Genomic DNA, 16,099 nt, shown 5'->3' on the forward strand with positions numbered 1-16,099 from the left:
AAACGAACTATCATAGCACTCAATAGAAGGAGAGCCATAAAGATACTAACTGGATCTTGATTCTATTCACTCTCTCCTTCGCCATAAAGAACAGGTCACCTTTCCTACTGTTACTCCAGGAACATTTTCTGGTGATTCCACTTAATTCTCAGGTCCACCCACAGCTATCTACTTCTCCTTTAGGACTTCTGGCCCACATTTTAGTCTTTGCTTATAAACCTGTTCCAACTTTAGTCTACATATATATTTGATTTATGCTAACTGGATTTTTCTCCCATATGTTCTAGAAGATTTTGGATATGTCTTGTAGAAATGACACATCTCTAATCTGAGTGTACTCTCTGTGTTCCCCTTAAGGAATTTGTTTTCTTCTTTCTGCTGTAGTAATGAGGGTGGAGTTTGAAGCTCATTTTAAGATTTATTTATTTTTATACAAGAAACAGGGTACAGGCCAGATGTGCGGGAGGGTGAGAGGATTCACCGGAGACAGAGCGGGGAACAGAACCGGTGGACAGCTTCACAGTGCAGCACTCCACTGCCTGCACCACCAGGGAGGTCCTGAAGGTCATTTTTATAAGAAAGTCACTTCCTCCCTAAAAGAGGAATTGAAAAATAAATCCTTTGTTTGTGAAGCACTATGACATGACATGTATATGTGGAAATACCAATTCTCTCTGTTTCTCATTCTCACTCATTCATGCTCATGTGCACGTAAGCACTTTTGTGCACACACACACACACACACACACACTGGTACTACTCAAACACATTGCTGTTTAATTATTTCAAGCTCAATGTCATGTGGGTTAAACAGGATTATAAAACATCTGAGACTTAATGATTATATTTATATATTGACTGACCAGATGTATAATGAGAACTATTTAGTAGAGGTTCTCTGTAACATTACTGTAATGTGTATCTGCAGCCTATAGCATGATGGATAATTACTGTTTTTAACAGGATACCACCATCTGTGCTGGTTAGCATTCCCCTTCAGAATCACAGGGAGCTCTGAACATTGTTTTTTTTTTTTTTTTTTTGATTTATTTATTTATTTTTTATTTATTTATTTTATTTATTTATTTGTACAAGCACTGGGTACAGTCAGAAGCGCGGGAGGGTGAGAGAATTCACCAGAGCCAGATCACAGGGAGTTTTCAATAAATTTGAAACTTAGGATTCTGAAAAAAAATTGTCCTATTTTTGCAAGTAACTGCATTTATTATTGCAAATTTGTGACTGTGTAAATCATTTCCTGCTAAAGGAAAATATTTTATATAGTGTAGGGTAAATGATTTTCAGGCTTTTCTGCCCTCCTTATATTAGAATTGCCCTGCCTGATGGGGCACCTGCATTTTGCTACATTGTTATAAGTTGTGTTGTTTACTTCTGTGGGTCATGGCAGTAGTATTGAGATATTACCAAGAGAAGCAGAGGCAGGAGAGAGAACAGGAGAGAGAAGGGGAAAAAGAATGCCAGAGAAGCCCAGAGTGAAGACTTTGGGGAGGTGGGGCTTAAAGGCCTTACGGCCTCCTGGCAACCCTGCCTGCGGTGTACCTGATAGCTGCACTAAATGTAAAAAAGCTCAATAAAAGCCTGAGAAAGCCACCGAGGGCTCCAGGACTTCTCCTTTACCTGTTTTGCTGGGATCATAGATAGAACCAGCTCTGTGGCCTTCCTGCAACTGCAATAGATGTATTGCTTATAAACCATTAAGTGATAATGAGTCAGTTCACTTTCAAAGCAAATGTGTTGGAGCATAAGATACAGTTACATAGTTTTGGTCTTAATGATTTCCCTTTGAATTAAAGAGTTTACAGGTATCCATACTCTCATATCACATATCACACAGCACACAACACACACCATCCTGGTCTTTTGTGCACATATGTCCTTTGCAAAGAAAAGAGTATTTTCTGGACAAGCATTTTAAATGTAGCCTTATGTTTACTCAGGGATGGGGAGGCCCACAGGGGCCTCCCCAGATCAGGAGATGATGCCACTGAATAGTTGGTTACTTGCCATTCCCAGGAGTAGGGACCTGCCTAGCAGTGCAGGGCAATGTGGGAAGCACAGGGACAACCAGGAGGCAGAGGCTGGGAGAGGAATGTGGACTTGAGCCTTTTTTTGTGGTCTCCTTGGGAAGGAACCAGAGAAGCAGGTGAGCAAGTTTAGATTAGCTGGTTTGAGTAATTTTAGTGGGTTCTGGGTTTGGGGATGTTCTCAATGGTTACATTCCGGATCTGGGTGATTAGGGCAGGTGCAAGGGCTCCAGGGCATACAGGGGCTTCACAGAGGAGGAGTTTAGGGTACAAACACTAGACTTGTCCATTTGCATTGAAAGGCTCTGTATGGTACTGTATGGTACAAATCCCAAACCATTTTCAGGAATTTGTTGACCCTGGGAGGGGCAGACCTTCCAGGGTCAGCAAGGCTCCGAATGTCGAAGCACCAAAATAAAAGGAACTGTTTAATACAATAATAAAGTGTAGGTTACCTGATGCCTAGAAGGATACATTTCAGAGGCTTATGGAATAAATCTCCCAGAAGAAATGAGAAAGTGCAATTTTAGTCAAAGGTGAATACAAATGATAAGCAAACCCATAGCTAGGGAGAGATGAGAGGAAGAAAACAGAAAAAAATGGGACTCCAGAGCAGTGAAAGAACCATGTAATGTGACAGTTTGAATCTTTTAGACTCTAGAATATTCATCAACATTCATATTCATCAATATTCATAACACATCAGAAAACACAAACATCAAATACTGAGGAATTTTAAAAAATGGTATTTTCCATACTAGTCCATGAAAATATATATAATATTCCAATTATATAAATTCTAAAAAGTGCAAATAAATATATAGTAACCTCAGCATTTTTTGAGAGGTTGGTGGGGGTAAAGGAGTGAGGCACAGGAATCTTAGGGTGATGGATACTGCCATTTTCTTGATGGTGGTCTGAGTTTTACCTATGTGTAGATATGTCAGAACTCATTCATTTTAGGCTTAAATATACATTTTGGCATTTATCAATTATGCTTCAATAAATCTGTAAAAAAAAGGAAACAGGAAGAATTATAAGAACAAAAATCAAATATACATTGCCCAAATTTGATCCCCAAAATATACAAAAAGACTACCTTTGGATTTGGAGGCAGAGTCATCCTTAAATATAGAGCTCAGAGGTAGTTCTGTAAATGTTGTCATCCTAAAAAAACAATAAATATTCAAAGTTGGTTACTATTTATTTCTAAAGCCATACTAGGCTTTAGAATGAAGAAGCACACCATATTGATTGCAAGGAGCAAAACAGTCTATTGCCTTACAGGACCCTGTTTTAAAAAATCCAGGGAGATCTCCAAATCTATTCTTTGAGGAAAGCATTATCTTCTAATTTTTTTAAGATTTATTTATTTATGCATACAAGAGCTGGGGTACAGGCCAGAGATGAAGGGGGTGAGAGGATTCACCAGAGAGATCGGGAGCAGAACAGGCATATTGAAATACACTGCTGAGGGAAGCAGTGGGCGAGACAGGAGAGGTCTGCTACGCTATGTGGGCTGTTCCCTGGCTGGCTGGGTATTGAACTTGTGCTACAGAGATTGCGGACTGCTTCATAGTGCGGTGCTTAACCTCTTGAGCCACCAGGGAGGCCCCTCTTCTAATTTTTTAATGAAATATAATTGTTGGTCAAATGGTACAAATTTTCCATTATGAGATGAGTAAGTCCTAACTGTGGCTAATGGTACCAAAAGGTGTACTTGCTGAAAGGTATTAATACTCCTCTAATTTTTATCTGGAGTTGACAACACTGTTGTCAAGACTCAGGTGCATGACTAGAAAGAAAGCAGGGTTCTGGCGCCATCGTGTGGAGACACTGGAGAAGGCTCAGCTCAGAGGCTGGTGTATGTGTCAGAGGAAGAACTGCAGCACAAAGTGGGTGTACAGTGCTGTTGTGTAAAGACTAGGGGTCTCCTTCAGAAACTTAGGTCATTTCTTAATCAACACAAAATGATGAGAGTTCTTTAATATGTATAAGGATGATATGGAGAATCCTGTTCAAATGAAGTATCTCTAAGACTCCCAAGAAGGATGTCAACCCCACTTTTGGTGAAAGATGAAACAATTCCCAAATGGCTATTTTGAATAATATCTTAAGATTAATCTAAAAATAACATCACACACACACACATACCTCCTTTCTCTGACCACAGTGAAAAACCGTGGCTTTGTCAAGTTCACAGCATGGCTTGGTGTTAAGATGGAGACTTAGTGTTCCCAGCTGTCACGAGGGGCAGACAGGCACTTCCCCAGTTGCCAGAAATTAATGACATCCCACCACCTGCTTGGGATGTCGCTTTCTCAATATTCCAGTCAAGGTGTCATTTCTATCAAACTTATTAATTTGAAATTACTCATCAAAAATGTATATGATTTCAATTTTCGAGCCTTAGTTAGCCAGGGTACAGAGCAAAGACAAAGCGTCTAGATTCCTGTCATTTGCCTCATAATAAAAAGTTTGATGCAAACTCAGCTCGGGGAACTTTTGGAAAAGACCACCCCTCGTGAACACTGCTCAGAATGATCCGACCCCCTCCCCAAAAGCAGGCACTGCAGTGGGGTGAAGTCTGTTTGAAATGCATGGCTCATAACGAATATTGGCATCTCCCCGTGAGCACTGACGCTGAGTCCATCCTGCTCTTTGTCCTACAAACAGGGCCCTTTGGGACAGGTCCCAGCTTCCAGAAGTAACAAGAAGGCAACTGAGCTGGAACAGAAAGGGGTGGAGGGGAAGGGGGAAAGGAGATGAGTTGGGAGGAGAGAAAGAGGGGAGGGGTGAATAAGAGAAGACTCTGTGTCCCACATCAGCAAAGGACTTCCCAGTGTTTTTTTAAATAACAGCTTTCACTGAAATGTATCACTCAAACCATTTTTTAAAATTATGAATACCACAAAGAAATGCACCTTCTTTGTCCACGTGGAGATAAGGCGGTTGGAATTAGTTGCACAGTCACTCTTAGCGAGTGTGATACATTTCTGCTGTGCCCTTCATAGCATGAAGGCATGAGCTGCGCACCCCACCAGGTGGATACTCAGCTCCCTGGCCTGGCAGCCACCACCACTTGCTACAAGAGGCTCTGATGTCCTGGCTTCTGTGACCCCAGGGACCTCACCTATGCACCCTGTGCTGCTCAAATGTTCTGCTCTCCCCGCCTCCACCCCCGTCTTGGGAGCCTGCCTGAGGAGACTGGACAGATCCAAGGGTCCCAGGCCACTCCCAGCTCACTGCCTGGCCATACAAGGAAGTCAGGTTTCTGCTCCCAGGCACGCAGGAGGCGGGGAGGGCTTGGAGGACGGGGTAAACACAGCCTCTCCCCTCCTGCCAACAGGCCAGCTTTGCGCCCAAACACGTCTTTTGCTGAAAGTTGTAAATCCTCATTTAACGAACACTTGGCCTTCCTGGAATAACCATGGCCTCAGGTCTGGCAGAAGGGGCTATGCATTAATTTTAGCACTTAACCTGATGAGAAAATATATTATTGAGCAAATAAATATAATAAAGATTCCAGCAGAACTTCCAGCCCAGGTGCAATGAACATTCCAATGCAGGCATAATTAACAAGTTTGCTTACTTACAGCTCCTTCCCTTTCAAGATTCATGGCCAGGGCCTCAGCACTCTTATCTACAAGGTCGGGCAGCCAACTAGCTGGCCTCTCTCTCCAAAGCCATCCCCGAATGCCTGCCTCTTTCCCCCCTTGTCTTGCCCCCCTTGTCTGGGGCAATGCACTTGTCTGTCTTTCCCCCCTTGCCCCCCTTGCCCCCTTTGCTGCAAATGGTGGTGCCTGCTCAAAAACAACGTTATCAATGTAACAGATATGGAGACAGTTGTGTATAAAAGGAACCCTTGGTCTTTAAACCGATGCTCAGACCTTATGGGGCTCCCTAGGTCTGGGACCTCATGCATGAGTAATAAAGCTTCTCCTGACCTCACCATTCCTGAAGTACCGCTTGTTCTTCCTCTGCCTGGGTGAAAGGCTAGAATTTTTCTACAACAAACCTAGTGCTCAGATACTCAGCCTGTATGTCCTTTGCCCAGGGCTGTCCAGTGGGGCATGGGGACTCCTCTGGCCTCCACAGAGAAGCTGTGACTCCACAGTGGAAAGACAGCGTTTCCTGATCTGTAACTTAACCCTGGACTCTTGCTCAACTTGGTGAGTCTGAAGTGCCAACTCTCAGGGCCTCTCCTCCCTCCACCTGCCAGGTAGCAGCCAGCAGTCCACACAGGTGTTCTGTCTCGCGCACTTGCGCTGTCGCTCTCTCCCCCACCCCGCCCACCCCACTACATGGTTGTCTCCCAGCCACACATGTTCTTTCTGGACGCCTCTTCCAGAACAGCCCTGCCCTGCCATGTGATACCTTCTCAGTGCACAGCACACCTCTCTCTGTCTCTTTCTTTGTCTCTGTTTCCCTCTTTCTCTGTGTCTTTGTGTCTCTGTTCACACCCCCCCCACCCCCCACATTTAACACTTTGGTAGGAAACGCCCTCCAGGGACTCCTGCTTCCTTCCCTCTTAGTCCACGTGCATCTAATTGCCACTGATCTTCATCAGGTCCCAGCTACTCCAGAGTCTGGAAAAGACCACAGCACCTCCAACAGATCCTGTTGTGCTATGTCTTATCAATAGAGTTAAGGGAAAAAATTCTGCAAACCTATTAACCGGAAAGCAGACCCTACAGAGAAACTTGGTGTTTCCTTTCCTTCCCTCTATCTTGGTTCTGAGTCCAGGAAGCTCACAGCCGAACATGACCCAGTGGCAGCCATGCTGCCCTGAGACTGCTACTACCAGCCCACAGTCGCCTCATCATCTAACTTTCTGCTTGCCCTTGAGTCACCTCTCTTTATGCATGTGCTTCACTTTGGTTGTCTGACTTTTAAAAATCTGAGTAAGTTTGAGAAGAAAGTTCTGAGCCCTCCACTGAGGTCATACTCTTGGAGCCTGAGTGGAAGGCCAATGGCCAAGCAGTGGCAGAGCCCAAGCCGGTCACCGGGGAAACAAAGGTTTCCATGCGCAGACACTGCAGGCAGTGTGTCCCAGCCAAGCAGGCAGAGGTCAAGTGAGGCCAGGACAGAGAATGGCTGCTTGGTCCCAGTCCCTGGCGCTGCTCTGAGGCTGGGTGAGGAGCACCGGCCAGGGTCCCTCAGATCTGCAGGTGGGAGAACCAGTCTGCTCAGGCAGAGCTCTAGGAGCTTCCTCCCATGCAGAGCAAGGACAGGGCCCACGAAGAGGGGGAGAGGAGCTCCAGTTATTGTCTGCTTTGGATAGTCATGCCTAAGTGAATCCTCAGTAATTCCCAGCTAGACAAATTAACTTAGTGTTTCTAATAACCAATTACACTGGCTCCAGTAAACGTCGACTTCCTTGCTAATGGCAATAATTCCTCAGTCTTTCCCTGCACTTCTTGCTGGGTCTAAGCAGAGCCATTTTAATGTCAGATGTGAAATGGAAGCTGGAAGCAGAAGAACAGGCAAGAAGCCATGTGCAGCAAGCACAAAGGAAAAAAAGACCAAAAACACTAGGGCAATAGGAAGATGAGGACAGCAGAGAGATGTCTAGTGACAAGAATTGGCAGGACTTCTATCTTGATTAGTAAAACTAGGTTCAAAGGTAAGTTTGGTCCCAGGATTTTCCCTTCGTCACCTGTCAAGCAGTTAACGTGAGGGGCAAGTTAATAAGAATCTCACACAGGGACCTGTCAGAGGGCTTTGTATTTGCCCCCAGATGCCCTCTGAGTCATGAATACATGTCATTTTACCAAGAACGTCTCTCTCTTTCTACAGAAACATCTTTCTCTCTTTTGGAGACTCTTCAAACAAAAAGATAGCAAAAAAATAAACACTAGAAAATAATGAGGCCTGTGCAGCTGACCCTAACCCTAACTGACACCTCCTATTTTGAGTTTATGACCTTTTCTGATCTGATCGCTTAGGTAATGTTATTCAAATAGTGCTTTTTAACATACTATATAATAAAATAATAAACACTGAAATTTTTAAAGGAAGAGACAAGACTTGGAAATTGTGCACTAGCATTGAAAGCAGACTATGGGCCCCAGAGTTCAATTGCAAGGCAAAACTAAAAAAAAAAAAAAAAAAAAAAAAAGAACTGATTCTGCCCAAGAGTAACAGTGAAAACGCAACTATTTTCCTTCCACATGTGTTCGTAGTGGAGGATGGGGGACTGTCAGGTTCTGTTTTGTCCAGCTACTGCAGAATCTTCTATCAGTTTGCCCCTTCATGTCTGTAGGTATCCAGATCAAGTCAGGGCTTGGCAGAGTGCCTTCATGAATCAATAATTCTGAGTCAGAATGCGATAAACACACAGACACAAAATGGGAAGGAGTTTGGAGAAGGAACTGATGACTGCTCATGCAAACGTCACATAAGACTTTGGTTGGGAGAATTCCATTTGGGAGCAAGGCCTCCAGGCAGAGAGGGGCTGTATCCCCACTCCAGGATGGACCACCTCTGCAGACAAGCGTGGGGACACCTTCTCTCTCTCTGTTATGTTGAAAAAACCTTGAAGGCAGTGGTAGGTTTCAATATCAGTCTCCCATAAGCAATTTCAAAAGGCAATAAGGGATGAGATGGAGTAGGCAGTACAGTTTAAGACCTGAAAAATTTTATTGCTAGAGTGCCTTAGGTTCAGATATCAGGGCCATAACTTGACCTCAGCCAGACTACTTCCCCACTACTTCCCCACTACAGCCAGACTACTTCCCCTAATGCTCTCTTTTAGAAAACGAGGAGGGTGGATTGTGTGATCATTAAAGCCCCTTCCACTTCCTGTGAGTTTCCAGGGAAACACAGGTACCTAAAATATTAGAAATTGGCATAAACTATAAGTAAGAAACGTGTCAGTTAGGGTTAGCTTCACTGCAGAAAATAGAAAACTCAAGCTAAGCATAAAGGTCTATCCTTTCACAGCAAAGGAGTCTAAAGAAAGGCAATCCTTAGTTGTTCAACAGATCCACAAAGTTCTCAGAGCCAAGCTTCTTTTACAGTTCCCTCTGCTACATTTATCAATGACCGTATCTTCTACATCACCTCATGCTCCATGAAAGGTGACGTGGATTCTGCAATCACAGCTACATTCCAACAGTAGCACTTGGTTTGACTCATTCTAAGGAGTCTTTCTGGAAATCCTATTGCATAATTCCACTTTATTGCCTGAGCTGGACTAGAGTCACTTGGCCACACCCATCAGCACAGAAGGAACAGCCTTTCCCCAGCCCAGGGAGGGGAAATGAACTGAGTCCATCACAATAGCCTCTTCATTGCTCTTTGAATGGTGAATGGTGGACTTGTAGGTTGTCACAAGAATATCAAGGTCAAGGAGCAGAGACAGATGCATTGGATGAATTATTAGGATATTAAGTAAATCGCCCTCACCACAGCAAGGCCTGCTTGATAAAAATCCCCTATTCCTGGGAGTTTTCCCATGTTCTTTTTCATCTGAGTTTGGAAGATGTTTATGTCAACTACATGTAATCTATGTGGAAAAAAAGCTTTTGTTTCCCTTAAAGATCATTCAAGAATGAATTAATTAAGTTTGGGAAGAGAAGGATAAGACCCACCTGGAATGTACAACCAGATGTTTAAACTTTTAGAAAAGATTGGGAGAAATTAAGGCATGGTCCTGAAGATGCTTCCTTGTGTCTGAAATTTTAAAAATTGTGACACTTCAACCAAATGTCTTTGCTCTGAAAACTTTCCAAGGAAGTTATCATGAGCTTGGCTCCTTTGGAAAGAGCCACCTTTTTGATGCCAACAAAGCATTCAGATCTGACTGACTGCATGGCATAAGTACTTCAAATGTTTTCTCTTCCAGAACTCTCTGGGATATGGAAAACAAGAGGCTACAATCCAGGGTAATAAAAATGTTAAATGAGCCAAACATTTGAAGGCAGGAAAACCTTGTGATGCATGTTTATTACTTGACATTTCATCTGCCCCAAAACAAGGCTAAATGATGAGTTTCTTGTTGTAACTGTGAGGTGAGGAGACCCCAAAGCTCTCTAATTATTAAGAAATGGGGAAAAAAAATTCTACAGTGTTTTGACTGATAATATGATATGCATAAAATGCTTTTGATCTTCATTTGTATTCACCATAATATTTTGTATTCTGCAATACCAATATGTAAAATAGCAACAACAAAAAATGCAACCAAAGAAAATCTTCTGGGGGGAAGGGATTAAAGAATGCCACTATGCAGTTTGGAGAAACTGAGAAACAAGAAATTGTTGAGTGATTATTTTCAAACGGTCATCGTATGGAGATAGCTAGAGCAGTGATGAGGCTCCTCAATAGTGTTGCAGGAAGAAGGGAGCAGAGATCTGAGAGCAAAGCCAATATCCCCACTGATGCAGGACCAAGGACACCCAATCTTCCCTGGGGATGGGGCTCAATGACCTGTGTGGGCTTCTAAGGTGAGAGTGGGTCCCTATGGAGATAGTGAAGAGAACCCCCTCGTCTGCCTCCTGGCAGCCTTACCTGGCCTGTTGCCAAGCTCACTGCATGTGACATGCCGCTCTATGACTAACTGCAGAAGTCTGTGGCTTGTATCAGGATCTGAAAAAGTTGAAAACTTGCTAGACCCTGGCATGCATCTCTCACTGCTCAATGTTTAGCCATTTGCAAGCATTATTGTTCAGAGCTTGGATATTTCAGTGTGTTTGTATTTAAACGCCTAGGCCTTGAACCATTTGGTTTTGATAAGAAAGTAAGGGGGCTTTAAGAATCAGTCATTGTAAACTCAATCTTGTAATGCTCAGGGAAGGTTTGAAGTTCTGTTTGGGGGCAATATGCAAATTGATATTCTGATTTAGCATTTCACAATTAAAATATAACCCATCTAACCTGACCATGTGTGCCAGTCACACGGTCAGGGATTTACAGAGAAACAGGACCAGTGGTGTATATAGAGGGACAGATGTAAGAGAATATTCACTCAAGAAATGGGCTGATGTGTTGGCAGGGGCCGAGAAGCCCCGTGATCTACCCTCTGCAGCTGGAAACCTGGTGGTGGAGTGACACAGACTGAGCCTGAAGGCCTGAGGACCAGGAGCGCTAATGTCCAAGAGTCAGAGAACCTGGACAGGCCAGCCCAAGCAGACAGCAAATTCTCCTTTCCTCTCTCTGCCTTTTGTTCTGTTAGGTCCTCAGTAGGCTGAATGGAGTCCACCCACATGGGGAGGACCACCTGCTTTACTGAGTCCACTGGTTCAAATGCTAATCTCATCCAAAAACGTCCTCCCAGAAGCACTCAGAAATAACGTTTGGCCAGGTATCTTGGCCCCCCCATGACCCAGTCAAGAATCAGGCTGAAGCATAAATTAAAGCTCACACTGTAACAGGCTCAGAGAAGGAGTTGGAGCGGGAGGTGAATCTAGCTGGAGGCAAGCATCCAAACTAAATTTTTTACGCCCAGCCTCCACATTTTGCCTCAGGGAGCTGTATAGCAAATAGCTTGTTTAGGCTGCGAATAGGGGCTTCTCCCAGTTAATAGAGCCACCCTTTTCTGAGTGCCTCTTTTCCATTCCTGTTCATTGGACATTTATTTTGCATCCAGAGCTGTGCCATCCCTGCCACAAACTGCCCATGGCCCCTTTATGGAACAATTTTGGGGGCTACCTGAACCACAAACCCAGAGCTAGGTGCCCCCTGGCCTACATCCCAAGTGGGAGTGGGCTCCATCTCAGTGGCAGGTGCTGGCACCAGATGAAGCTCTGCAAAAATTCAGTTTGTTGTTAATCACCCACTATACTGGTGGGTGAATTACAATTTCACTTTGGGGGTTTTCCAACAGAACTAGGAGCCTCAGCTGACAACAAGGAACAGTTCAGGTTTCCTTAGGTAAGAACTGTCCTTAGGCAGACATCTGTGCTCTCCTGGCTAATGTGCCTTTGCTCTCCTGGCTAATGCGCCCTGGCTAATGCGCCTTTGCTTATCTCCAAAGCCAAGCCTTTCCTGTGCTGTCTCCATGCCCCACAGGCCCTCTAGTGCCTAGGCCTGGTCCAGAGTCATGTAGCTGCAGAGCTCCCCGGATTCACTTTTTGCCTTTCATCCTGGGCGGGTAACCAGGGCACCCCAGTCCCTGAGGGCACAGGCCTCGGTTGTTGCCAGGCAGCAATGCCCACGTTTGTCCACCAGTTGGAGAACCCCCTAACATGCCTTTTCTCGACCTGAGGGTGTAGCCTGGGGAAGCTGGAGGAATATGTGGGCTTCTCTGAGGCTCCAGAGCACAAACCCCCTGGAGGAATCACGCGGGAAGAGGGTTCAGGCCCAGCACTATGTACAGTAAGGAAAAAATGTCAGGCTTTTCTGCCCTCCCGCCATCAGGATAGATGATGAATCCTTGTGGTCCTGAATGCATGCCTGATGGCGGGCACCTGGAGTAGGGTGTGGGCCTAGGTAGATGGGATTCACCTGGGCTAAGACTGTGCTTTTTAAGGATGGCGTCACGGGACGCCAGTAGAAGCCAAAAGAGAAGCCCGAGAAGGAAGCAGAGAAGCCAAATGCGGAGGCCAAGAGAAGGCCAGAGAGCCCAAAATGAGGACCTGCTGGGGGCCGGGAGGCCTGCGAGCCTACTGGCCCCCCAGCGCCCCTGCCTGCCATGTACCTAGTAATCCCAATAAAAACCTGCAAACCCACTGAGGACTCTGACTCCTCCTTTACCTGGTCTGCTGGATCCTAGAAAACCTGCACCGTGGCCGTTCCTGACCCTACAACTATCTCTAGCTTTGCTCCTCCCACCTATGATGCTCCCCTCAACTGCCATGGTCCCGCCCACCTAGGGTACCCCTCCCCACTAGCCGCATCCCTTTCTTGTTTTCCTTCCCCCACCTGTGGTGCTTTCCCTGCCCTCTGGGATGCGTGCCCCTAACGATGCTCCCCCGCTGCCCACCTGTGGCGCTCAGCGTCTGCGCTACTCCCACCCACCTGTGGTGCTCAGTCGGCGCCGGTTCGTGATCCTCCACCTGCTATACACCCAACCACCTTGCACCCCCTCCCAAGGCGCTTCCCAGTGGGCCACTCCGGGCGCACGCGACCCGCCCCTCTCTGCCCATTGGCCCGCGGGCGCAGCGGGCGGGGCGGCGGTTCCAAGGAACCGCGGCGCGGGCGGGGCGCACTGCCCGCTGAGCACCCGGCGCGTCGCTGTCTCCAGGCCTCCTAGCCATGGACGACGAGGACTCGAGCCGCAAAGTCTCCCTCCGAAGGTTCCTGGAGCAGCTCTCCGGGGCTGGCAAGGCCATCGGAGTGCTGACCAGCGGCGGGGATGCCCAGGGTGAGCGACCGCCTAGCCCAACCCGGAGGCGAGAGGGTTGCGGGGCGAGGCGGGTGGGGGCTGGGGAGGAAAGAGAGGGAGGCGGAGGAAAAGGGATGGTGGGATCCGAAAGAAGAGGTGGGGACACCTGCAGGAAGAGATGGGGACACCTGGAAGAAGAGATGGGGGCACCTAGGAGTGGGAATGGCAATAGAAGGACGAAGGATGCGGGCCACAAGGAAAAAGGATGTGGGGCACAGGGAGAGGGGATGGGGAACAGGGCAAGGGTAGACAATTGATGGGGGTACCGGGGATTAGCAGGGCCAAGCGCCGGGGTGGGGGCGAGGGGAGCAGGGCGAAACAAATAGGGAGTGCCAGGGATAGACCCAGGGGAGGGAAGCCCCGGTGCAGGAGCCGCAGGGGTGCCTTCCGGGCTGCGGGCGCGTGGGTGCAACCTCTGAAGTGGCCACTGTGCGGGCAGAGAGGAGCAAGGGAAGTGGCTGTAGGATCCTTTATCAGGAAGCTCAAATAATTTTTTCATCTCCACGTTTGTTTTTTAAATTGGAACTGGCGCGGGAGTCACCCGGAATCCCTCGAATATCATTCCTCCCTGAGTCACAGGATGGGATCGGACGCCCCTCCTTAAGCTTGGTCTTCCCGCCGCCCCACTCTCTGCGGGAGGAAAACGGCCGGGTTCCCGGCGCGCCCCCCGCGCACTCGCGCCCCGGGCGCGGCGCAGGCTGGGGCCCGCGGCTGCTGCATTGCGGGCCGTAGCGGGCGCGTTGGGGTCCTGCGGGGGTTGCCCCTCTGGCCCCGCACGTCCTCGTGTTTCCGCTGGGTGATTTTTCAAAAGGGCTTGTGCGGCTCTGATCTCCAGTTAGCTTCCGGCTGGTGACAAAACTGAAAACTAAAATGGATCTTTAGGCCCTTCTTGCCGGCCTCCCTGGATGGGGAGGACCGGGAAGCGAGGCGGGAACTCCGGGGATGCCACAGCTCTCGAGACACGATTCCAGGCACCACCACCACCCCCAACACACACACACACACATACACGCCACCACCAGGCAATGTGGAGGCTGATTTCGGGGAAGGGTGGGGGAGAGACCCCAACCCCAGATCCTGTGGACTCACGAAGAGGATATTTAAATTTAGGGCCGGGGTGAGGGCTGTGGAATCGGCGACATGGCTGTTCTACTGGTGGTGGGAACGCAGGATATCTTAGACCGTGGGGTTTCCGGGGCCAGGTGAAAGCTTGGGTAATGCAGAAACAATCGCTAGAAGGCAGACGTCTGTGCCTTCCTGGCTAATGCGCCTCTGGAGCTGAAGGATCACGCCGGCTTAAAACAGTCCCAGAGCTGGGTTTTGGTTTTCATTTCCCCTGCTCCTTGCACTCCCGCACTCCAGATCAGCTCAGAGTCCCTGATGCCTTCTTTTCGTTTGTTTCAAGGCTGCGCACGATGGAGAGATGCTCAGGGAATGCATCTGGCACTCTGGCCCTCAGCCCACCCTGCGGGCTGACCTTCCCCTCGCCCTTGAGCCGGGAAGGGCGGGGCCGGCGCGGGTGTGGCGGGTCGGGGCTCTGGGGCCGCCCCGCCTGCCTACGTGATGCCAGGCCCGTCGCTGCCTGCAGGTCCTGCTTGGTGCTCTGGGCCTTAGGCACCTGCTACATGTGGGCAACAGCCGTGGGGACATGCGCCCCTTTGGCTCACAGAGTCCCCTAGCCTGGGTCCCTTGCAAAGCCTAATAAAGACGTGAATTGGCTGAGAGGACAGTCAACCGGCCCTGACTCCACAGGTCAGAGGTGTCCGAAGGAAGCAGGGATGTTCTCATTAGGTGTAATAGTGAAGTGATTCCCAGCATAAACGTTGCAGGGGGGCCGGGTAAAAAAGTGATATGGCAAAGACTGGGGTTGGGGAAATAGAGGCTTGAGATAGATGACTTGGCCCTGAGGTGCTCTAGGTAGGAACAGTAGGGGTCTCCATGAAGCTGAGAGTGGCTTCCCTGTCACATGGCTTCAGAAGCATTTGCCTCCCAGAACATGAGGCACGCAATTTAGGAAGCATCTTAGAGTGAACCTTATGCTAGGGCTCCAAAGACAGTGAGCCGTTAACACAGGAAGAGGAACTGATCTCTTTGGCCACAGACTTCAAGGTCAGAGTTTCAAGGTTATTTAGAATGAAGGTGCTGTGTCTGTTGACAAGAAAATGTTTGTGGGTCATTTTTTTTTTTTTTTTGAGTCTTTGTCCAAAAGTTTGCTTAACTACCTGGTGGTGCAATAGACAGAATCAGTCTTGTCTGTTATCTACGCTGGCCCTGCCACTTGTGAGCTGTCATAAATACAAAAGGCGGTAAGTCCACATTCTTCTCCACAGTGGAAAAGGATCCTTTTGAGATTCTTTTTCTGAGGATTATCATCTGAGAATTGCCATGGTCGGTATCTGCCAGGTGAGTGGGAGATGCTGGTCTCAGCAGGTGCACCTGTGAGCGTTTCCTGCTCTCAGCTGCCCATTTGGGCTGTGACCGGAAAGCCCACATGGCTGGTTGTGTGGGAATATCCCCAGACAGAACTCAGGCTGCTGGTCTGGTGTTTTCTTGGAATTCATGCCAAGCACGATCTGTTTTGATCCTGCTCCCTGTTGATGGAGCGTCTGGATGCCTTTCTTTCTGAGAAAGTCGGCCCTGAGATGTGTTCCAAGAGTCTGGGATTAGTGGTAGCTAGTTTACAGACCCCTAGCAGAGGTTATTCTCAACACGCTATTGGTTGCAC

General features: G+C 47.6%; 1 protein-coding gene and 1 long non-coding RNA gene across 8 annotated transcripts in view; one reads left to right on the forward strand and one right to left on the reverse strand.

Annotated features, from left to right (window-relative positions):
* Positions 1–411: 411 nt before the first annotated feature.
* On the reverse strand, positions 412–13,112 carry LOC119245257 (uncharacterized). Of its 5 annotated transcripts, none has more exons than XR_005125239.2 (5): positions 13,008–13,107; positions 10,560–10,637; positions 3,145–3,212; positions 2,874–3,053; positions 412–593 (listed from the first exon to the last, which is right to left on the reverse strand). It is a non-coding gene; the product is annotated as an uncharacterized LOC119245257 (long non-coding RNA). The 5 variants fall into 5 exon arrangements; XR_005125238.2 differs by lacking the exon at positions 412–593 and adding an exon at positions 4,200–4,346 and having other exon boundaries at positions 2,560–3,053; positions 13,008–13,112; XR_005125241.2 differs by lacking the exons at positions 412–593; positions 13,008–13,107 and adding an exon at positions 12,744–12,820 and having other exon boundaries at positions 2,573–3,053.
* A 66-nt stretch (positions 13,113–13,178) lies between these two features.
* PFKP (phosphofructokinase, platelet) overlaps positions 13,179–16,099 on the forward strand; it is a 186,758-nt gene continuing 183,837 nt past the window's right edge. For all 3 annotated transcript variants that reach the window (XM_054695056.1, XM_037510541.2, XM_037510540.2), the window contains exon 1: positions 13,179–13,353. In XM_054695056.1, coding sequence (XP_054551031.1) covers positions 13,245–13,353 — 109 coding nt within the window. In that variant the 5' untranslated portion in view covers positions 13,179–13,244. The remainder of the gene's footprint in view (positions 13,354–16,099) is intronic.

The sequence above is a fragment of the Talpa occidentalis genome, unplaced genomic scaffold, assembly GCF_014898055.3.
Source record: "Talpa occidentalis isolate TD23 unplaced genomic scaffold, MPIMG_talOcc4v2.1 talOcc4.14, whole genome shotgun sequence".
In the NCBI taxonomy this organism is placed as follows: domain Eukaryota; kingdom Metazoa; phylum Chordata; class Mammalia; order Eulipotyphla; family Talpidae; genus Talpa; species Talpa occidentalis.